Raw genomic sequence first — 24,885 nt, 5'->3', positions numbered from 1 at the left:
CCCATGTATATAAAGATAATAAATTCTTAATTTACAAGGATTAGTTTAAACATTGGCATAGGTATTTGTACACCATTGAGGTCATATTTATGGATAAAAATATTGATTTTAGATAATAAAATACCTAAAAAGTTACTTATTGTCCCTTTAAAACTGAAATAGGTAACTTTTGTAAAAATATATTTTTTACATATTTGTTAAACCTGTCTTTATGTCCTGACAGTAAAATATGAGACAGATAATCTGTGAAAAAATCAAGCTCCTCTGGCTCCTCTCAGTGGAAACAACCAATCAGAGCTGTGGTAACTTTGTTTGTGTTCAGCATGTAGAAAAATGTATATAATAAGCGAGTACACCATGAATCCATTTTCCAAACCGTGTTTTTAGCTTGTCCTGGATCACTAGGGTGCCCCTATAATAAGTGTTTATATTCGGACTATTTTAGATTGGTTCGGGGGTACCGCAGCGGAGTAACCCAGTACCTTTGTGATTCTTCATAGACATAAACAGAGAGAGAGAGAAAGTAGTTCCAGCTACGATGTTCTTCCGCAAGACGCAAGTTAAAAGACTTCAGAGGCTTAGAATTACCCCATGAGTCTGCACATTGTAGTGTACTTCCAAAAATAAAAGTATATATTTTTTACAAATGTTTTTGCTGCAATGTAATATTAATAAAATTAAAGGTCGCTTTTTTCAGTACTCTTTTACCTGCTAAAGTGTACTCTGTTTATATGAGGGTATATAGATCAATTATTTTGCCATATTTTGTTTAAGGTTTAAAAAGCTTTTCTTAAGCTTAGCTGCATTCAATGCATGGAAAAGCAACAAAAAGAACAAAAAAAAAAACAGGACGGAGCAGTATTTCGTTCTTTTTTTCTGTCTCTAGATGAAACGGTATGAATCCAATAGGGAGAAAAATACTACAGTTCCATCAAGGAAATACTAATATATATATATATATATATATATATATATATATATATATATATATATATATATATATATATATCCCTTTAAATTCAGCCTGTGCAGTGCACTCAAAATCACTCTGCTGATAGTTTTGACACTTCATATATAACAAGCCACAAGTGAGCTCAGTGTAAACTTTAAACCAGCCTTTCAAAACTGACGCTGATGCATAGAAACACATTCTCCCTCTTTTTATGAAATGAACCTATTAAAGGTTTTTCATTTTCTGCTTAAATCAGTTTTCCCCAGCTATAGGTGAGCTCTCTACAATTTGAGGTTTTGTCACATTTGCTTTTGTATCCACTCAAGGCCACTTATTCAAAAGCCTGACATCAACATTAGCAGTGCAATATCAGATCAATATTTGACTGAACACTCAAATTATAGAGAGCTCCTGGGAGTGTACATAATCCAGACACCGTTAGTTCACCCAAAAAGGAAAATTTGCAGAAAATATACTCACCCTCAGGCAGTCCAAGATCTTCATCTGAATAGATATGGAGAAATTACATCATTTGCTCATTAGTAGTTCCTCTGCAGTGAATGGGTGCCGTCATAATGAGAGTCCAAACAATTATGATTCAGATTGCTCTAGAATCGTATTTTAGAATACTGTAGAATCATGTATCTAAGTTCTATTATAGTCTTCCTTGTTATATTTCCATCACAGGAGCTGATTAGGCCCATTACACAAATATAATGCAACATATCTGAAAAACACCTAAGTGCAAGAGCACAATAAAAGACTCCAAACCTCAGTATTCATTCCAAAGCCTGTCCTCCTCAGTCAATAGCAGCAGTTATAGCTTCAGCTATAATATGTAGTCTGTATTGATCCGCCACTGCTTCACGACCCGTGCAGTTTTGCCATCTGATGGCACAAACTCGAGTCTCAGAAGAAACATTAGAGCTCTTTACTAAATGATGAAATGAATGCAAATGATATTAGCAGGTATTTTTGCATTTTGTGCAACTTGGCACCACTTTTCAAAAATGATGTATCACTCTGGCTTTGTGCATAAATTTTTCATGACTCACGATAAGTTTCCACTTTAAGTTCTTGTAGGCAGTTTCTGAAATCTATTCACTAGAACACAGATTTAAAAAAAAAAAATGTAAAAAGTGTGTTGTAGTTCCAGACTTTATATATAATATATTATATATATTCTGTTTGTGTTTTAATTTCAGACAAAGTTTTAATAATTTTGTTTAATTTTGTTCGTTTTTATCATTTAAGTTATAATTTGATTAGATAATTTTTTTATATAATTTTATTAGATCATATTTTTACATGTATAGTTTCTTATACATTTTTATTTCAGTTATAGATTTTTTAGTACAGTTTTAGTTATTTTAGTAGTACATTAGGTTAATGATAGTAAGAAATGTCATTGAAATAAAATAGGTTTAAAGTTTTTTTATTTTATTTTATGTCAGACTAACATTGTTTTGGTTTTAGTTTTAATTCATTACAATAAATACAGCGCTGGATAAAAGCCAGATAAGCTACTTTTAGTATATTCACGGTCATTTCTCTGTTAAATTTTAAACTGTAAAAAAGAAAGAAACTTAAGAAAAGTTAAGTCATACATATATATGAGATTTTTGAGTAACTGTCCCCAGTAACACTTTGTCTTGCCAAATTGAATTTGTTTGTTCACTAAACGCAAAATGCCTCACTCAGCAAATAAATTCCTGTCAAGTCAACCACAGATTTCTTATTCAGGAAATTATCATTTAGAAATGACAAAAAAATGCTAATTTGTCATCATTGCATATGCATAAAGGATGTGTACTGTATGAGAACTGTGCAATTTTCTTAAAAACTGAATCTTACAAACCACATTATGTTCAATAGCTTTATATAAATACACATGGTTCAACACCTCAAAAAAAGCTCTAACAGCCCCACATACATACCACACAGCAAATAAATAATAGTGATGATAACAATAACAACTGCATAATAATAAATGCAGCAAACAGCAAAAGAACAAGCCTATAATACCAACTGCATAAATTAGTCATGCTGAAATGCATGCTGGGAGCTCTCAAATCAGCAGCATTATTCAATACGAACTCACTTGTTCAGGCAACTAGGAGCTGTGAAATATTGTTGGTCCAAAACGTGATACAAAGTAATTAATTCCTTAGTATCTGTGATTTAAAAAGCCCCATACGCTCGATAAACCATACAGATTACTGGAGATGAGCTCATTAAGAGTAAGCGTATATGCAAATGATTGTCCAGTGTGTTTAAATCACATCAACCTAACTGATTAAATACAATGTGAAATCTTTACATAACACCCAAAACTGTGGAAGGTTATCTTAACAGGAATAATTAAATTAAATTAAATTAAATTAAATTAAATTAAATTAAATTAAATTAAATTAAATTAAATTAATAAGAAAGATTTCAATGCAATCAGTATATACCCTTGTAAAAAAAAAAAAAAAGGTGTCCCTTCACATTAGCAGGAGGACTTATTCCAAATATAATGTAATAGAAAATATTAGATAAATAAAAATAAATATTAATGTTTGTTATTAGATTTTATATGAAATGCAATTACTTAAACCTTAAAGCTTTTTGACCCATTTAGTCTATTTTTAATATGTAATTTCATAATTCTGGGGTATTTGAAATTATGGTTTAAGTGTTAAATATACTGACAAGTATTTATGGTAAACTGTAATTTATATTGTCATTTACTGGCATATATGTGTACACATTTGTAATGATGAAGTTGCAATTTAATACATTTAAAAACTATTAACTTTAATTTTAATATTGAACAAAACATTACAATTTAAAAAATAATAATAATATTCGAGTACTTTACATACACTTTATTATGTTAGTCAACACATCAAAATAAGTGTACTTCTTCAAAGCATGAAAAGACATTTTATGGTTAAACAATTCATTTGATATTATTACAAACTGTGATTTTTAAAAATGTACTTAAATGGACAGTTCACTCAAAAATGAACATTTTGTCATCATTTACTCACAGTCTGTCTCCTGTTGAGCATAATTTTGAAGAATAGCTTTTTTGTTACCAACATTCTTTAAAACATCTTCTTTTATGCTCAATAGAGGAGACAGAAACTCTTTTTACTCTTTTTTGAGTCATGAAAAGTATACTCTCTTTAAGTGCACTTAGCCTTTTGTTTTATTAACAATATATATTACTACAATCCTTTTAAGAATTAAAGTACAACACAAGTGCACATTTAATAATTTTTTTTTTTTTTTTTACAAAGGTGATCATCATGATATGCAACACTCTAAAAAACGCTGGGTTGTTTTTTCAACCCAACTGCTGGGTTGAGGCCGTTGGATAGGACTTTGGGTTGTTTTAACCCAAGTTTGGGTTGAAAATAACTATCTTTTTTAACCCAGCGGGGGTGGGTTGAGGACGCGGACGTGAAGGAGAGCACGCACGTCACGTCAAAATCGTACGTCTCTCCAGTGCGAGCAGCCGCCATTTTCTCAGCGTGATAGAAGCGAGAAGCGAGTGAAAGACTATGATAAGTAACGTTAAATATTCAAAATGTAAAGTTATCTTTTATTGTTTACCCGGTTGTATGAAAGGCGGAAGGTTTTATGAAAGGCGGAAACAAAGGAGCTTAACGTTATATCTAACGTTATATAAAAAAAACGGACGCGGTTTTCGCCTCGGACACGGAGGTCTTAACTGCCTCATGTAACGTTACTGAACGGAGGATGTACTTTTAATATAACGTCTGTGAATGTATTTTGTCATATTTACATAAGATTTTACATTATCTGTTCTCTTTGAGGCGTTAACAGACGGTTATGGTCACGGTTACGCTCATGTGAATTTGTCTTTTTTTTCGCGGTTAAACTGAATGTATGTTTGTCTCCTAAAGGAAAAGGCATTGTGTAGTAAAGACTAGCATAATTATTTTGAGGCTGTTGAAGTGGTAACTGTTAAAAGTATGTTTTACATGTAATGTTTCAGACTTGTCCAGCTCCTGTCTTCATTGTCCTCGCGCTGAGAGTTAAAGACACAGAAGCTGTTTTTGTGAGGAGTCACAGACCTGTGTGAGGATGAGGAGGAGGTGTTTTTCTGAAGAGAGGGACAGACGGTTTAAGGAGAGTAAACTTCAGAATAACATCAAGTTATCTTTATTTTTACTAAGACTAAAATAATGTGTGTGTTTTTTTTTAGATGTTGAAATCCAGAGACAAGATAACTTCATGCTTTTGAGACTGATGTAAGTTAAATTTTTTTTTTTTTAGAAAATTTATGTTTCTGTTGTGTCCTGCCTGTTAACTTCACATTTTGATGCAAAAACAGTGTGATTTTATATATGTATGTATATGTTAATATTTTATTGAAACCATTGATGCCCCTCTTTGCAGAACTCAAACTAACTGGAGTTAAGGACACACAAGTCTGCTTGTGTGAGGAGGTGGTTTTCTCAGCTTCTTCTGAAGAGAGGGAAAGATCGTTTAAGGCAAGTAAACTTCATAATTTCATGTTATCAGTTGTTGTTTTTTTACTAAGAGTAAAATAATGTTTGTTTTTTGTTTTTGTAGATGTTAAAAGCAAGAGACATGGGAGATCATCATTCCCTTGAGATTTTATGTAAGTTATTTTTAGAAAATAAATTTTTCTGTTGTCTCCTGCCAGTTTACTTCACATTTTGATGCAACAACAGTGTGATTACGTGCTCATTTCATTAAGACCATTGATATCTGTGTTTTTTATTGCAGAACTCAAACCAACTTTGGAGTTGTCTGATTTGGAGAGTCATTATTCTTGGTCTTCGCTCTTAGAGGTAAAGTTCACACAAAAAAATCATTTACTTGCCCTCAAGTCATTCCAAACCTATAAGACTTTTGTCTGTCTTTACAACATAAATTAATATATTTTTAGTTTTCTCATAATATTTGTTAATCCATTTATAGTTTAGATAATCAGTATTTTCAAGCTTCATAAATATAGAGTTATTGTAGAAGTAAATTCTGATATTTATATATGAATACATCTTAAATTATATGATAGCAAACATGTTCAAAATAAAATACTGGTCTCCCAGACCAGCAATGGAGGACACAAAAAGAGAATATTAAATATATTCATATGTTTTCCAAAAAATGAGCAGATTTTGTATGAGTCAGGAAAAACATGAGGAGAGTAAATTATAAACATTTTAATTATTTGGTGAACTAACGGTTTGAAGAGCAGCCTTCCATGTACGTGAATATTGTGAGGTATGTGAATGTCATGTCTGTTTTAATGTTTCATTAAAGAAGCTTTCTGAAAGCAATATTTATTCAAACAATATCGCATGTCCTCACACTAGTGCTGCCATTATAGCATTCTGGAGCGCTGTGGTGGACTGAGACATTAAACAACCGCACAAAGTGTTGAAACTTTAACACCGATTATTTACCTATCCTTACGGATGTGAATACACACCTACCTGAAAATGGATAGTTTAATTAAATGTTTAATTTTTTCAAATGTGTTTCTCTTAGGCCACTGATGAAGAACAGGCGGTGACTGGGATGAATGCTGGTCAGAGAGGAGAATCTTCTTTCCCCTAAACAGCAGTGGTTTTAAAGGAGGACGCTGCCCTGGATGATGTAGAAGATGTCACATGCTGTGCTGATGGGGTTTCTTCATGATTACATCAGTTATGCTAAAGAGATCATGAAAATTGACCGTGATGCATGATCTGTATTCATGGACTATGAAACAAACTGTAAGTGTATAATTTGTTTAAAAAAAAAAAGTTAAATGCTTTTTCTGTGTTGTTTAGTAGAAGAGTTTACACTCTGTCATTCATACACCTGCTCACATTCTTTCACACACACACACACACACACACACCACACACACACACACACACATGCGTCTGTTAAATGTTATAATATCAAAGTTAATGTTGTGATTTATTTGTGTACTGTCATGCCAGAATAGTTGGAAAAAAACCTAACTAATTGTAAATTTATTGTATGTGTTTCCGTATATTTTTATACAATATATACAATTGAACAAAGTCCAATTTGATCTTAAGTTATATTCATCAAATGTTCAATGCTTTGTTGATGAACTCTGTAGCTGTTAATGCCATCCTTTTCTGCATTTCTTCTAACATGTTACTTTTTGACTTTTCTCTTGTTTTTAATAAATATTTTCCTTTTGGTAATTATTATTTGTGTGTAAAAGTGATATTTAAAATGAACAACATTTGTAGGTTTAATGCCTAGCTCAATTTGGGTTAATTTTAACGTAGAAATGCATTGTTTCCCCACATGGCTGCACTCTGCGAGTTTATTTTCTGCCAGTAGGAGGCGCTAAGAGCGGGAGAGGTAGGTTTCTCCGGTAACGGCTGCAGAGCGGTACTGAGCTCACAAACGCTGCCTTCCCAGACAGCAACATAGTGTTGGCCCAGATCCGGCCCACATCTGGCCCGTGTGAAATCCATGTGGGCCAGATGTGGGCCGGATCTGGGCCAAAACTGCTTGCTGTCTGGGTTATCAAGCACATGCGAAATGATATCGAACATTTTCTAAATACAGTAGTTTTCATTCTGAAATACACTGATGAAAAAACACCCGCTCTGTTTTTTTAAACCCTGCAATATAGTCATTTTAAACTATAAAAAAGGCAACCCAGCAGGCTGGGTTAAATATGATAACCCAACTGGTTGGGTTAAAACAACCCAGCGCTGGGTTCGTCCCTTTTTGACCCAGCGCTGGGTTGTCAAAATAACCCAAATTGGGTTGTTTTCAACCCAGCAGTTTTTAGAGTGAATGTTTAGATCACCATCTATATACAGGCCTGTTTGCTGGCATAGAGCTCTGTCTAATTTACAAGGAAATTAATCTTATGTGACAAAGTATAGGATTTAGCTTCTCACCCATTCAGCTGAAGATAAATTATTCATAATAGCAAGCATTAGAAGGGAGTATAATTCATGTAAGCAGCTGTGAGTACAATTTATAATGTTTGCATAGGAGAGTAGAAGCAGATTTAATGCCTAATTGTGTCGATGGTTTCTCCACTTAAACTCGTTTCATTGAATCCGAGCTCTTTTGTCCTCTACTGTGACACAAAACCAATAAACCCTTGTCTCTAATTGTGTTTATGAGCTTATAATAGCATTTTTCGGACTTGAATTAAAACAGGGTCACTTTGTAAGCATGTTGACAGCGTTGTAGAGAAGATAGATGGCCCATCTCACCAAATACTTGCTATCCATCAATCATCTCCCGGTGAAAGACCACAACAGAAACACAAAATTAGATTTATTCAAACAGTTGCAGTGAGCCATTCATTAAACTGCATTCAGATAAATAATGCAGCCTAGATTTTCTTCACAGAGGTGGATGATGGAAAATTTGATCCAATAAGAATGACTTGACAATGATTTTTCAATCTTAAATCGAATTCAGAAGAGGAATATGAAGAAAGGAGCAGATAAATTAGGAAGGGCAATCACTGAAGAGTCACTGACCCCATCTGCTGGTTAATGGTGATAGTACCTCAGTTCTCATGTCATGTAAACATATATATAGGCTATACACCTTTTTCTTCGACGTGGAAGTAAGCATATGGGCGAGACTTCCGGTTATTAGCCACTACAGGTAAATAACGAGGAGAATATCAACGTGCAGTAAACGGTAAAACGGTTTGCACTACAAACCAGTGTGCTTTTAATTGAGATAAAATATTAAAATAATAAAACACACCAACTTAAATGATCAAGAAGCAAAACGAACTGTTTTGTTCATCTAAAAATAGCTAAATGGAGTGGCCGCAGATGAGACCGGAAGCTAGACCAATAGATTTTACAAATGTCATTTTTATGACAAGAAAAAGGTTAAACATTTAAACAATCAATTTAACCAAAAACACTTAAACATTTAACCAATCAAACTGTCAGTTGTTAGTTAAATAAGTTCGTATCAAAGCAATTTGACTAGAAATGTGGCTTTTAGCGTATTTTTATGAACACTGTCAGTTGAATTGACGAAATTGAATGTCTGAAATCAAGCTTCCCTGCACCTCAGTAGGTACAGCAGATCGGAGCAACATGATTATTACACAGGTTTCGCTGAATCTCATCAGCATAAGGTGGACAATAAACCTCGAAAAAGAAACCAACTAGGTAGTTGGACATACTACTGTATCATTTCTGTGACATGTTCATTAGAAACAGTAGTGTAGCTGTATTAGTTCACGTGAATCCATATTTTGTGGAAGCTGTAACTATATTGTGGTGTACAAAATCCAGAGGGATCATCATACTTTCTAAAGAGGCTATCATGTTGCAGTAGAGTTCTCATCAAAGGGAGAAAATTAAAATCTTAAATGTGAGGATATTGTGCAAGGCATATCAGTGAGGAAATAAACCATGGACAATCTCTGATTCAGATGATTTTCCTTGTGCCTCTGGATTCGCTGTCTTAAAAAGAAAGATTTGACATTCATGTGTCCGTAAAGAAACTTTAACATACATGGAATCTTTCCATTTCTTAAAGTTTTCTTTATCCACCTCATTCTTCTCGAAAGAAAATGGGCGCAGCCACTTGCTTCCAGCTATTTTTAGCCTTATACAAAACCACTAGTTTTGCTACGTGATACTGCAAACTGGTGTGTCTTACCATATTATTTTTGAGTATTATCTTAGTTATGAACACACTGGTTTGTAATGCAAACAGTTTTACTATTATTAAAGTTATTAGTTATTCTTCTTGTTATTTCCCTATGAAACTTTACACACAAATCCAAGAATTGCACACACAAAATGCTAAATACCTCAAATCTCTTGCAAGATGAAGCACAGCATTCAAGATATCACAAACACATCTCTGAAGCAAACATTTGCAAACCCCTTTGCCATATATTTATTCCTGTTAGATTACAGAAAGAATTGTGTGTTGTGTTTTGCAAAAAGTGTTTTATGAAATTGAAAACTGAGTAATTAATTGGCCGATAATTAGCGTATTTGGTGTGTGGTTCTGGTGTTTGATAGTCAGGTTTCAGAAATTATGTGACAAGTAAAGGTTCTGTATTTAAGCAGTTGAAAAAAAAACTGAACTTTAATACCTGAACTGATTAGGGTTATTGGACTTCATATTTGAGCTGTGTCTGCATTGATATGAAGAATGTAAATACAAATATAAAAAGGTAAAATATTCAGAATTTGCTAGAAAATCATTATAGCAGATAACCACAGATTATGGAGGTAATGTAGATGTTGCATTGAGAAAAAGGGTGATATTTGCTATATGGAGGATGTCTGAATCTCCACAGTCTTTTTTTGGTCCAGAAACGTGGTGAAATTAGGTAAATAGGGCCACTTCTTGACTAGTCTCAGTGGCAAACGTGGCCTAATTTACCTGAAGGCAACCTAAATAAGTAATCCAGACACTAAAGGTAATGTAGGTTCTGTAAATAGCAAGATTTTAGAGTATATAGAGATTTTTCCATAACGATAAATCTGTCCGTGTGTTAGGCAATAAGGAAACTTGGAGGCAGTTCAAACTTTTTCTGACAGATTTAGCTGTCAGAAATTCACTGCAGAGTTCAGGCCTGCCAGAAGTGCCACTGTAAAGGCCAAAGTATGGGCCTGTTCCAATACATGCACTTGTGGCATTGGCCGCTTGAGAGCGCATACATGCATCAGACAGTCCCAGTTCTGAAATATGATAAAGCTTGATGACCTTAACAAACACTAAATCCACACAATCTCTAATAATGCTTCAGAGTAGCATTCCAGGCTATCCCAACATGTTCAGGAGCTCATGTGCTCTGAAATCTGCATTTGGCGGCTATTTTAAGTGCACACAGGGATATATTTACCTCTTATCATGACATTGGCAAATACAATCTTTGTTAATATAGAATATTACCATCTTAGCAGACAAAAATATTTAGTAATCAGTGTAAACCATTGCTGTGTTCTCTGTCTCCATTAGCGCAAAGTCATTTGGTTTGAGTTAGTCATTGAAAATCGAATGTAGTTCTTAATTCCTTTGAGAACAGAGAAAGACTGTTCCATTAATAGGCTCTGGCATCTTGGAAATACCCCTTAAGGAGTGCATTATTTCTCTAAAATTTAACAGCCTGGAGTCACAACCTCAATACATTGCTCAGATATTTTATTTCAAACATTTATCATGTTTCCATCCTGAAAACTGTTGTTGAACTAATTTATGCACCTCAGTCCAAACTCTCGGCTGCTAATTCCAAAATGTAATTTTAGAGCTAATAACAAAGGTTTGTGCTATAGATATGCAGGCTAATGTAGATATTAGAGAGATAAATAAAAATAAATCTAAATCTACATTTATATCTATAGCACATTTAAAAACTACACATGTTGACCAAAGTGCTTCACACTCTCAACATTACCACAAAAAACAAACACAAATCAGAACACATCCAATACCCCCTAAAGGCAGTTCTAAGCTGAGGAGGGAAACTATTCCAGAAACATTGAGCTGCCACAGAGAAGACACGATCCCCTTCAGTCTTTAATCCACTGTATGTGATCTAATGCTGCACTTAGATCGAGAAGCATCAAAACAACACAATTCCCAGCATCTACCGACATCAGCAGATCACAAGTTAGGAAGTTGTGGCCTAGTGGTTAGAGAGTTTGACTCCTAACCCTAGGGTTGTGGGTTCGAATCTTGGGCTGGCAATACCACTGAGGTGTCCTTGAGCAAGGCACCGAACCCCCAACTGCTCCCGCGGGCACAGCAGCATAAATGGCTGCCCACTGCTCCGGGTGTGTGTGTGTGTGTGTGTTCACTGCTGTGTGTGTGCACTTTGGATGGGTTAAATGCAGAGCACGAATTCTGATGATGATTCTTTGAGATCAAATCAGAAAAATACTGCGCCTCGGCTGATTTACATTTTTGATAAGTTGGATAAGTTAGTCTAATAAGTAGACAACGTTGTCTCTGTTTATAAGATAAATTACAAGACTAAAATATCCAAGAAATAGGCATACTGTAAGTGGTCAAACATACTCTAGGCATTACACAAACATCAAGAACGATGCTGTGGCGAGTGGGGCGGGGCCGAGAGGCGTGGGAACGAGGAGTGAGGCCAGGTGTAGTGATTGGAGATGAGCTACACCTGCGCCCCACCGCCAGTATCGAGTCCCACGTAGGAGATGGAAGGATATAAAACTGGAGTGACGACCGTGAAGGACGAGAGAGGACCAGGCCTGGGTTATTATTTTATTTGTGCGCGTCAGTCGCCGTCAGGGGCTGACGCGCTGTTTTGTGTTTATTTTCAATATTAAAATTATGTTTTGATTGTGCGCCGCTTTCTCTGCAGGAACGGTCTGAACAGCCTGCTCAACCATTGGGCCTCTCCTCCCAAAACATAAAATAATATCCCAGGCCTGGTCCTCTCTCGTCCTTCACGGTCATCACTCCAGTTTTATATCCTTCCATCTCCTACGTGGGACTCGATACTGGCGGTGGGGCGCAGGTGTAGCTCATCTCCAATCACTACACCTGGCCTCACTCCTCGTTCCCACGCCTCTCGGCCCCGCCCCACTCGCCACAGATGCCAGTCAACAAATTTTAAAAAGATGAGCTCTTTATATCAAGTACAACAAATAACTAACAATAATGATAAAACAACAAGACAAAAAGTTAAAATTAAGTCAACAAATATAAAAACAATAATCTTAACAGTAACTGCAGAGTTTATGCTGCAATGCATGCTGGGAACTCACAAAGCCTTAAAGCTGCAATAGGTAACTTTTGTAAAAATATATTTTTTACATATTTGTTAAACCTGTCATTATGTCCTGACAGTAGAATATGAGACAAATAATCTGTGAAAAAATCAAGCTCCTCTGGCTCCTCCCAGTGGTCCTATTGCCATTTGCAGAAATTAATCCGCTCCCGGTAAGAAACAACCAATCAGAGCTGCGGTCCGTAACTTTGTTTGTGTTCAAAATCTAGAAAAATTTATATAATAAGCGAGTACACCATGAATCCATTTTCCAAACCGTGTTTTTGGCTTGTCCTGAATCACTAGGGTGCACCTATAATAAGTGTTTATATTCGGACTATTTTAGATTGCTTCGGGGGTACCACGGCGGAGTAACCCAGTACCTTTGTGATTCTTCATAGACATAAACAGAGAGAAGTAGATCCGGCTACGATGTTCTTCCGCAAGACGCAAGCAGTTCTGTTTATTAACCGAGCGTCAAAAGTTACGTACCGCAGCTTTAACATTTCAACAGTATTAAATTTGTTCAGACAACTTTGTTTGACTAGTGGGGGCAACATTTGGGGTAATTTTGTTGGTCTAACAAGGAATTTTTTTTTTTTTTTTTTTGTATTTGCGACTCTAAAGGTTTCGTAAACTAGAAAATGTGCATCCCTCAGCAGTGTTCAGCAGCAGCCTCTGCTAATAGTAATATTAAGAGTAATTTCATTCCCAGAAGTTAACAAAATAGATGAAAAATGCAGATGTGCTTTGCTGCCATTTGTCGCGAAAATGCTTGTGGTGTTTAAACTTTTTTTGTCTCTTAATATGATAACATTAATTGGATTTGTTTAATGTTAAGGAATCAGATAATGATTAAATTACTTGAAATCAAATTTGTCTGTCGGAAGATCCAATCGTGTCATTTTTAATAAAAATAACGCTTAAATAAATATACAAATACATCGAATGAGTGGATGAATAAATCGTGATTATAACTTTTAGAGAAGAACGCAGAGTTAACGAGGTAAATGACTCGCATAAAACACTCCACCTGCTGGCGAAACCATAAACTGCGGGAAAGGGCCATCGAATAAATATCAATGATTCGAAAGACTCGAATCACTGAGGTGAATCAAAATCCACTCCTAAATTTTTGTCCAGTGTAGATGCAGCGAAACTTGATGACGATGACGTACCCTCCAGCAGGTCTGACGCATCCAGTGAATAAAGTCGCGTTTGCGCGTGACGTCAGCTCGCAGTTCTCCTCCTCACACCGGTGCGTCCAGTCACCTCAAGGCGCACTGCTCTAGAACCATATCATTAGTCACGTTTAAATACAATTCCTTTCTTTTCCTCATCTATTTTTCTTTTCTTTTTGTGGTATCCCAACATCATCAAAGCTGAAGTTCTTTTAGAAAAGGTAAGATTGATCTAATCTGACTTACATTAGCACTGTGCTGCTGCTGTAAAATGGCTCCGATTGCTCGCATCCTCTTTCGCTAGACCTGTAGTAGCTAACGTTACATTCCGTTCTACCGGTGAACCGAGCGCCGTTACCGAGTTAACGCCAGAGGTTTATCGCTGTACGCGAGCCGCTGTGTGTTTATATGTTGATAATACTGCTCTGCTGACTCGCTTTATGATCCTTAATTAGGAAATGGCGTCCGGTTATTAGATCAGCTGTTCTCTGCCGGTAAACCGCCCGTTTGACCATATAACAACGAATATAATTCTTCCACGTGACCCGCTATTACTCTTAATGCCTGGTTGTGGTTTCTACTTGCTTATTGTGTTTAATTAAAACACTGAATGTCTAGGTCTTGGCCGTTTTCTTCTGAGATAATTAGCCTTAATGCTAATGCAGTAACAAACAGCACCATGACAACAACCGAGTTATTGTTTATCATAAAATGTAACGTTACGCTTATTTAAACAGTCCGTATGTGGTCTTTATTAACTGACCGTGAACATTTTTTAAGAAACCCAGTTACAGTGCCACTTGAATGAATAAATCAAGGTTCTTTTGTGAAACCTGAGCTCATGGCAGAGGCCTTGCGCTTTGTTCAGATTTGATGGCAGTTCAGTTCTTCACATTTATCCGCATTGTCAACTTTTCATTGCGATTAAAGAGCCATTAAAGCTCTCCTTTACATTTCAGTTGAACTTAAATGCTTGTCACTTCGACTTGTTTTGTGAATGTATCTAAATGAAGTGTTTTTCTCCTCTTTTTAGCCCGTGTTTCTACACCCCACCCTTTCTCTCTCATTCTTTTTGAGGATCTTTCATTGTCAAGCCGCCAAAGTGGAGAGTGTGATCGCAGAGGGGGGTGCTTCTCGTTTCAGGTAAGGTACACACTTCACTTTTATTACACACCTGTGCCTTTTCAGAAGATCTGTAATATACCTAAGGTTTAGTTAATAAGATGTATATTGGTAGCTTTTAATTAAGCTTATGGTCAGAGAGAGCTCAGTATTTCATATATGAATTTGTGGGATTTGGGGAATATGGATTGGAAAATGAGTTCCAGTCATTTAAAGAAAACTTTCGATATTAATTTTCATTTTTATAGTGCTTCTTCGGGCGGAGGAGGAGGTAGGGGTGCACCTCAGCACTATCCCAAGTCTGTCGGCAACAGGTACGTGAATTGAAGAATAGACCCTTTGTTTGTTAAAATGTAAATTGACTAATTGGCAAGTAAAAAATGGTTTGGATATCTCTTAGTCGTGTCTGAGGGTCCGCTTACAAGACAAATCTTTTTGTGTGTTTTGACCGTTCACTTGCACAACAACTGTGAAAAGTGCAAGTGAAAATGCCACTGTTATTGTTTCTGTGTAAACACCCAATATGGGAATCTTTGAAAATGGTGATGTCATGCGTGTGTGTAGTACATGTTAGGTATGTAGACATGCGCAGTATGTTTCGACTTTAAAAGCAAATGCGAACAAACATGCACAACTACAGTGGAATATGGTACTGTTGTTTCTGCTCATGAGTTTGCTAATGCCTCTTCAGCAAAGTGTGAATTTATCTTTAATATTACAATCAACACTGGAGACGCATCATATAATCATACGGTTTATACGGTTTACTTACAAGGTTGCAGTGCCAACTACTGGCCTGACATACATAATACTGCGTATTTCGCAGATATGTGTAAATGCGAATCATTTTAAAAATGTGTATATGGGAAACTTTTTTTAAAAACGCAAGCGAAAAACTTTTCTGTTTTTTGACTACATCGTTGTCGTGAAACGTAACCTGAATCAAAATGAACTTCAAGTTTTGATCCTTTAATGCACCTGTTTGACCGTTTGGCTCATTTAAATGTATTGCTGTCTTCTATATCAGTGACCATTATTACATAATCATTGCGTTATTTCCTGAGGACTTGTTGATTGTGTAAGTTGGGGGAAGATTTTTTGACTGAATAGCAACCAGCTAAAAAAGGAACCTTGTACTGTAGCTTTTTTTTGTCTGAAGAAAGTTAAAAGAAAGAAAGAAAGGTTAGGTGAAGTCACCATTAAATCTAAACTTACTGTTCTTTTTATGTAATGTTGTTTATAAATGTATTCATTTTTATTTAAATTTATATCCCCTTTTTAATTTTTAATCGCAATAACATCCGTTCTCTGAATTGTGCATCATTGCGTAACTTTTCCTTCCCAGCAGTCTGTTACTCAAGAGATCGCAGGAATGGCAAATAACAACTAGCCAATCAATTCCTGATAGACAAAATCAAGTCCAGTCCGTCATTTTTGGTTTGAGCCTTTTCGCATGGATATAGGTCTATTGGAAAGAAAAGATTTACTTCTTAAGATTTTTTTAAATGTAGACATAAGTAGCTTGTTCTGAACCTGAGTTTTGACCTCCTGTGAGGAAAATGGCAATAAAGTGTTTGTCATGTACGGGTGATGCCAGAATCCTTTCTGACTGGCACATTTTATGATGAACATCAAGTCACTAAAGCTTTGACAAAACCAATGACTCTGAACTGTTGTTTTCTAGCGAGTTCCTGGGGAAAACCCCAGGGCCTAGCGTTCAGAGATGGGTTCCTTCACGAAGCACTAGACGAGATGTCAACTCCTCCAACGAAAAAGAACGACACGATGCAATCTTCAGAAAAGTGAGAGGGTAAGAGCCTGAAATGAATCTTCTCATTCACCACTGCAGAGACGAAGCAGAACACACTCTTGTCCTGCTGTGAAAATTAGCTTTGAAAAACATTTATTCCTGGATTTGAATATTCTTGGTTGCAAATGTCCTTGAATTAGTTTAAGAACCAGTGACAATGGATGTCACCGTAGAACTAACCATTTTGCTTGTTGTTTTTCTTCGTAGCATACTTAATAAACTGACCCCTGAAAAGTTTGACAAGCTATGCCTTGAGCTCCTGAATGTGGGCGTAGATTCAAAGCTCGTCCTCAAAGGAATCATCTTGCTGGTGAGGGTTTTCTTCACTTTATATATGTAGGATAGAGCCACAATACCAATACTTTAAAACGTATTGCTTTAACACAATTTATAACATTTAATTTATACAGTGAATACTACAGTGTTTTACATTTGATTATACAATTTCTGTACCTGAATACTGTTAGATTTACGTAAAAAAAAAAAAAAAATATATATATATATATATATATAAAGCATAATTTATTTAATTTGTATCTTTGTTCTATTAGATTTATCTATGCTTGTAATGTTTATTTTCTGTACTGATTTGCTCGCCTACAAAATCACCCCAATCATTGATTATTTTTCAAATAGAGCTATTCCAGTCATCTGGTGTATTATTTGTTTCTTAATGTCGCAGAAAAACAAAATTGCAATGTGAGTTTTTTTCCAATATTGTGCAGCCCTTGTGTGTGTGGATGGATGGATAGAGAGATAGTAAGGTTAATATTAATTAACTAACTATGTTTCCATCCACCAATTTGGAGCATTTTTGAATAATGCATGGGAGGGAAAAAAACATGATGGAAACGTGCAAAAAAAAAAAAAAAACGTATGCGCACATTTGATTAGGATAAACTTTATCCGATTCTTTATTCTTCTATGCACATCAAAAGTCATGTGACTTTTCGTTATGACACAAGACTAGCAGCGGACCGATCTTGTTCACAGCATCTTTTATTTAGTGCCAGTTTATCAGGAAGGTTTTTTTTTTTTTTTTTGACTCGTTGGATGGAAATGGTGCTTTATTTGCAAATGTTTTATTAGATTCCAGTTTTGCGCACTAGTGAAATTTGAATCTTTGAATTGAAACAGCTATTGACATTTAAGGACAGTCACTGGTCTTTTCTGCATTTACACTACTTTTTTTTTTTTTTCTTGCCTGTGAGAGAAATGCTTTTGATTTAATTATCTTGGCTCAACTACTTGTTCACTTTGACCAGATTGTAGACAAAGCCCTTGAAGAGCCGAAGTATAGCACGCTATATGCTCAGCTATGTCTGCGTCTGGCAGAGGATGCTCCGAACTTTGATGGCCCATCAACCGAGATCCAGTCATCACAAAAGCAGAGCACAGTAAGAAATTCCTCTTAATTTGCAAGAAGCTTCACAGCACAGAGTACGGTGTTGAGAGATTTATTCCACTTTTTCGTCGTGCTCCTACAGACATTCAGGAGACTTCTGATATCCAAACTTCAAGATGAATTTGAAAACCGTGCCAGAAATGTTGACCGTAAGTAGACCATGGAATTGTAAACATTATTACAGCAGCTATACTGAATTTTCTGATGTTTTACTTCTGATTTATTTCTTTTTTTTTCTACCAGTCTATGATAAAACTGACAGCCCTCTCACCTCTGAGGAGGAGGAGCAGCGTGCCATTGCCAAGATCAAAATGCTGGGAAACATCAAATTCATCGGAGAACTTGGCAAACTCGATCTCATTCATGAGTCTATCCTTCATAAATGCATCAAAACAGTGAGTTATTACTCAACTGAAATATTCATGTCGGCTTCTTGATCTCCAATTTAACGGTGTTGCATTTGAACTCTCCTAATTGAAGCTTCTGGAAAAGAAGAAAAGAGTCCAACTTAAGGATATGGGGGAGGATTTGGAGTGCCTCTGTCAGATAATGAGAACTGTGGGGCCAAGACTAGATCATGAGAAAGCCAAGGTAAGCTGCTTTAAGACTAGCAGGACTTTGGGTGCATTAAGACCGTGGTATTTCCTAACACCCCTTTGTCTCGCAGTCTTTAATGGATCAGTACTTCGGCCGTATGCTATCCTTAATGAACAACAAGGACCTGCCTGCTCGGATTCGTTTCCTGCTTCAGGATACCTTGGAGTTGCGTGAGAACAACTGGGTGCCTCGGAAAGCTTTTATTGATAATGGACCTAAGACTATCAACCAGATCCGTCAGGATGCAGTAAAGGTGAGACCCCGTCAGCTATCGTTTGACCTTTTAGATTTCTGGATTTGCAGTGTAAACATTAAAAGTATTTGAGTGCATTAACATTAGAACTCGCTGTGTCTCTGTGAAATAAACCATTTTGACAATGAATTGGGCCATTCGCACAATTCATGCAAATCTGAGGACTTGTTATTTACGGATGGTGTTTTAAATTATGTGATATCTGAATATATCATTATATCTAAAGGGAACTGTTTTCTGAGAAACTAATTTTTGCAGTATGGGAAAAATATTCACAAGATACATTTACGTTGAATGGCACAGACCATTTAAAAAGATTGTTGCAAGTTATCAAACCCCCCCAATACTGACCTGTTGTTGTGTGAAATAGTTTAAATCACTTTTTAAAGTTTAAAATTTTAGCATAGACATTGCTGTTTCAAAGCAACATTGATTCCTTATAGGGCTGCACGATATTGGGAAAAAATGACATTGCGATATTTTATTTTTCTGCGATTTATATATTGCGATATAACCTTTTTTTACAAAAAAAAAAATGGGGTGAGCACACTTACATTCTCATTTTGAATGATTTAAACATCGACAACATCGTGTCAATTGATTAATATGCGCGAGAGAGAGAGCAAGACAGCGCTCGTGTTTTTTGAAGACGGTGAGCGTGCGGCCGGGGCGCGCTCTCATGCTCTCTCTCTCTCTGCCCTGTTAAACTGACAGGACTTAAAATTTGAAAATTGCTGTGCAATTAATCCACGAATCACCTTCGTCAAGGGCCGGGGAGCAGCTTGCCCGTACAGTTAATGAAAAACGGATCAACTGCGACAGCCTACATCGCACATCCTGCGATGTGACTATCGTGGATTCGTACATCGCGATATCGATGCTTAAACAACATATCGTGCAGCCCTAATTCCTTATTATGCAGTTCTATTCTAATATCAGAATTTTCCAGAAACTAAACTACTGATATCAAGAAATTATCAGCTGACATATTCACTTTTTAGCAGTTTTTGGGTTTATAGGTGTGAAGAAAAAATGTCTGTGGCTTGAAAAGGCTTGCAGATATGAAAATCTGTTGTCTTTTGCTCCTTGCAGGATTTGGGTGTTTTTATTCCACCAATGATTCAAGGAATGAGGACGGACTTATTTCAAGAAAGTCCTTTCTTGCCGACAAGAATGAAACCTGACCGAGAGACTCTCGGGGGATTAGCGGATATGTTTGGGCAGATGCCAGGTATGTCCTGAAGTGCGTTGACATTTCTGGGACAGGTCGTGCATGACTGGATTTGCTCTATAGCTCACTGCCAGCTTAATAACTCTGTTGTCTGGTTATAGGCAGTGGGATTGGTACTGGCCCTGGGGTCATTCAGGACAGGTATTCCCCCACCATGGGCCGTCGCACAAACCCTCTTTTCAACGGTCACGGTGGCCACATGGCCCCTGCACCCCAGCCTTTCATGAAATCCAACCAGGTGAAAGCCCAATTACCAAACAACTAATGCTTCAGGACTTCATAATATTAGTGCTAATAACAAGTGTTTCTGTTCTGAACAAAGGGGCAGAATCTGCTTTTCCAGAGCCAGACTCATTCATCTCAACAGCAAGCTCAGTCCAAGGATATGCCGCCACGTTTTAAGAAAGGACAGCTGAATGCCGATGAGGTATAAATGATTTTATTTCATTCATTATAGTCTGGTTGTGTTTTTCATCTTGTAGGATTAATGATGACATCTTCATGTTTCAGATTAGCTTGAGACCTGCTCAGTCATTCATTCTGAACAAAAACCAAATGCCAAAGTTGCAGCCGCAGATACCTACCATGATTCCTCCTAGTGCTCAACCTCCACGCACATCCACACCTCCGCTGGGACAGGTGAGGAGTACTGTAGCTCATGCATGGGAACAAAATGCCATATTTCTTATTTTCAAGATGGATTTAACCCTTTCTTTTGTTTGTAGCCACCGCAGCTTGGCCTGAAAACCAACCCACCTCCAATTCAGGAGAAGCCACAGAAGACGATTAAGAAGCCACCTCCTGCTAAGGAGGAACTGCTTAAGATGACTGTATGTTCCACTTAATGTCTTATTCAAAATGGTTCAATCAAACTTTTGAGTGAGCGGTTCCTTGACTTTGCTTGCAGGAGAATGTTGTGACCGCTTACTTGAGCAGCAAACACATGAACGATGCGGTCAATGGGGTGCGAGAGATGAAAGCTCCCAAACACTTCCTGCCGGAGATGTTGAGTAAGATGATCATGTGCTCACTGGAGAGCCCAGATGAGGACCGAGAGCATGTCAGCACTCTGATCAACATGCTCCGGGTGGAGGGACTGGTCACGGGGGAGAACTTTATGCAGGTTTGTAAACTCTTTACACCAGTGAAGTTCACCCTCACAGCATCTCGACTGAAACGGGAACTCATCCTTTCCTCAAATGACATCATCTTACAGGCTTTCCTCAATGTTCTGGACCAGTGTCCCAAGATAGAGTTGGATGTTCCCTTGGTGAAATCTTACCTGGCTCAGTTCGCTGCCCGGGCGATCATTGCTGAGCTTGTGAGCATGGCAGAGTTGGCGCACCCTCTGGAGAACGGCACCCACTTTCCTCTCTTCCTCCTCTGCTTGCAGCAAATGGCCAAAATAAAAGATCGGGAGTGGTTGACCGACCTGTTCCAGCAGAGCAAGGTCAACATGCAGAAGATGCTGCCAGGTATGGGCTTCTGTTTTCCTCCCTGTTTGGACATACTTCCACGCCTCTTACATTTTTTGAGAAGTTAAGTTAATCAACTTAACATTAGTATGTATTTATGCTTTTAGAATGGTAACCCGGTTGACACACATATAGTTTACTTTAAATGAGCTGCAAATAATGTTCAGTGAAGATAGACTAAAAGCTCTCCCTTCAGCAAAATAAAGATCGATTCATGTGGAGTTGGTCGACCCAGACCTAGCATCCACACAGCTGATGTTTATCCATGGGCTGTGAAAAAAGCTCTTATTTAAGAGTAACCATTACGAACAGACTTTTGGCCCTCTAATAATTGTTTTGGACTCAATCCGGTCACTTTTTATAATAGAACACTAATATAATCATATATTCCCGTCTCTGCCCATAGAAATAGATCAAAACAAAGATCGTATGTTGGAGATTCTGGAGGGGAAGGGCCTGAGCTTCTTATTCCCTCTGATGAAGCTGGAGAAGGAGCTGCTGAAACAAATCCAAGTGGATCCTGCCCCGCAAACCATCTACAAGTGGATCAAGGACAACATTTCTCCCAAACTGCACACTGATAAGGGTTTCGTTAACATTCTGATGACCAGGTATGATTGAGACCTGCTGGCTCAAACCTTTCTTATAAATAAATGGAATGAAAGTTTGTTATATGGACACTTGGTTAACCCTCCCAAAATTCATCTAGCTTTTTGCAGTACATTTTCCACGAGATGTGTTCCACTGAAGGAGACGACCAATTATCTGCACCTGCGAAAGAGCAGCTCGACCAGGAAAAGCAGCTGCTACTTGCCTTCAAACCGGTGATGCAAAAGTTCCTGCATGATCACGTGGACCTACAAGTCAGTGCACTCTACGCGCTACAAGTCCACTGCAACGCCCATGCTTTCCCCAAAGGTACGGCTTGAAATCTTCTGACCGTAAATTAAGAAACCTCCCCCAGAATTGAAAGAGAAAATGGTTACTTCCCCTAGTAATAATTGTTGTTGTTGTTGTTATTATATTGTATATGTTTTAAATACAGAATGCTTGAAGTCATTGGCCTAAAATGTGGGAACCCTGGAGATGGTTCACCAAGACTTAGACTTGAAGTAGTCAGAGAAAATGCTCATTTTCCGGTTTTTAATGGTGTCTCATCTCCTTAGGAATGTTACTGCGCTACTTTGTCTACTTCTATGATATGGAGATAATTGAAGAAGAGGCCTTCCTAGCGTGGAAAGAAGATATTACACAGGAGTTTCCAGGGAAAGGAAAAGCATTGTTCCAGGTAACTATCTCAACTGCATTCAACGCTTGCACACCATTTCTTTTGAAAGACACTTTAACATTTATTCTCTCTTTTCCCGGTTTAGGTGAACCAGTGGCTCACCTGGCTGGAGACGGCAGAAGAGGAGGAGTCTGAGGAGGAAGCTGACTAAAGAACCAGCCAAAGCCTTTTGACGTTTCGTTTCAGCATCTCTCCTTTCACCTGCCGCACTCCATCCCACGCTGCTGTTTCCTGCAGTGTCAAGCCAACGTATTATTCAGGCTTCTCTTTGGCCTCATTGTTTAACGCATGTAATGACTAGCGTCTGTTCAGACCCACCACAGATAAATGGTATTAGCAGCTTAAAACTGCATCCTTTTTTATCTTTTTTTTTTTTTTGCTTTTAAGAACATGTATTTGCAAGAGCCTTTTCTGCAGCGGTTCATTTCAGCACAAATCTATAGAAATGCACTTTTGCTCCGTGTCATATTTTGAGTCGCTTTTGTTTGTTGCAAGGAATCCTCAGCAGTCATTGGTTACCATAACGTGTTTAGTGGATGCGTTGTTCATACCTCACAGTAGTGTGATAGTCTCACGAAAACTCTCCAGATCTGAAAGGTGCTCGAGTCTGTGAAAATGGGAAAAATGGTTTACTTTCCAGTTATGATTGTGAAATCTTTTTTTACTTCCCCTCCTATTTTTTTTTTTATAAATATGAACAAAGCCATGTGGGAGAGATGAAATTATGCAGCCTTTTGTTTTCTTGTTCTTTTTCTTTTCCCAGCCCCTCCTCTACTTGTCAAGCTGATATTTGAATCGTTTTTTTCTTTACGGCATGTTCAGGGATTACCAAACACAGTCTGTTTAGATGCATCAATCTGATCCAAACAGAAGTGTCTACTTTTTTAATGCATTTTAATTGGTCAAATAAAGATGAAACCAGATGAGAAATTTGGTATGGATGTTCAATATACAAATCACTGTTTTACAACCTTACAGTGTTGTCCCATGATGGGTATTATATGTATTTATTTAATCATGAGGGGGAAATCAAAGCTTTATCATTAGGTAGGACAACAAATAAGTGTTACTGTACGGTATAAGAGCTCTGAATGTTCGGTGTACCACTGTTGCTTTCAATAAAGTTACACACCAGCATTTATTTGGCCTTATCTCATGTGTGATTGGGCATGTGTCTGTGGAACAAAGAACATTTGTCATCAGACTTGTTTACTGAAGGCCCTCCTACAGTTCAAAATGAAACCATGATGCACAAATAAACAATGCTGGATTTGTTTTTGTTTTTTTGTCTGGATTTGGAGTTTATGGAGAGGTTTTTCAATTCTAGCTGATAACACTAACGGTTACACTTCAGTGTTCAGTTTCTTTTTTCTTTTGCTCAGGGCCTGAGCTCTGCTTTTTTACTTAAATTGGTTGAATCATTGTCTTTTTTTTTATTGGAAATGTCTTACTATTCAGGAATGAAGAAAACTATGCTTAAAACCCTTAATCAGAAATGAATTCTAAGAGGATATACTGTAATGGTATATGAGATGCCCCATAAATGATGCTTTGTAATTGAATTTTTTAAGTGGTTCACACCGATCTTGTTTTTCTGCAGTTCTTCTGTATCTCATTCATATTGTGAAATGCTTTCCATAGGTAGGCTGTTATTGTATTACTGATGCCATGTTGGAAACATTTTCTAATAAAGAATGAAAAAAATAAAGGTGTCAAATTTGCAGATGAAGTTGCATCTACAGTACAGTTTAAAAATATTTCAGACATTGTTTCTTTATTCAGCAAGCGACATTAAAGACTTTTG

General features: G+C 37.0%; 1 protein-coding gene across 1 annotated transcript; it reads left to right on the top strand.

The window, feature by feature from the left end:
• Positions 1 to 13,888: 13,888 nt before the first annotated feature.
• Positions 13,889 to 24,793, top strand: eif4g2a (eukaryotic translation initiation factor 4, gamma 2a). The gene is made up of 22 exons (XM_026268723.1): positions 13,889 to 13,921; positions 14,026 to 14,121; positions 14,934 to 15,043; positions 15,271 to 15,336; positions 16,707 to 16,832; positions 17,040 to 17,142; positions 18,098 to 18,229; positions 18,320 to 18,386; positions 18,481 to 18,632; positions 18,718 to 18,828; positions 18,905 to 19,087; positions 20,180 to 20,318; positions 20,420 to 20,556; positions 20,641 to 20,745; positions 20,829 to 20,957; positions 21,044 to 21,148; positions 21,226 to 21,441; positions 21,535 to 21,793; positions 22,200 to 22,404; positions 22,503 to 22,711; positions 22,960 to 23,081; positions 23,167 to 24,793. The coding sequence occupies exons 1-22, from the start codon at positions 13,889 to 13,891 to the stop codon at positions 23,230 to 23,232; spliced, it is 2,871 nt and encodes a 956-aa protein (XP_026124508.1). The 3' UTR covers positions 23,233 to 24,793.
• The last annotated feature ends 92 nt before the right edge of the window (positions 24,794 to 24,885 follow it).

This window comes from Carassius auratus, chromosome 7, assembly GCF_003368295.1.
Source record: "Carassius auratus strain Wakin chromosome 7, ASM336829v1, whole genome shotgun sequence".
In the NCBI taxonomy this organism is placed as follows: domain Eukaryota; kingdom Metazoa; phylum Chordata; class Actinopteri; order Cypriniformes; family Cyprinidae; genus Carassius; species Carassius auratus.
Note: the sequence above shows the minus strand (reverse complement) of the source record. Positions and strands in the feature narration are given on the sequence as shown.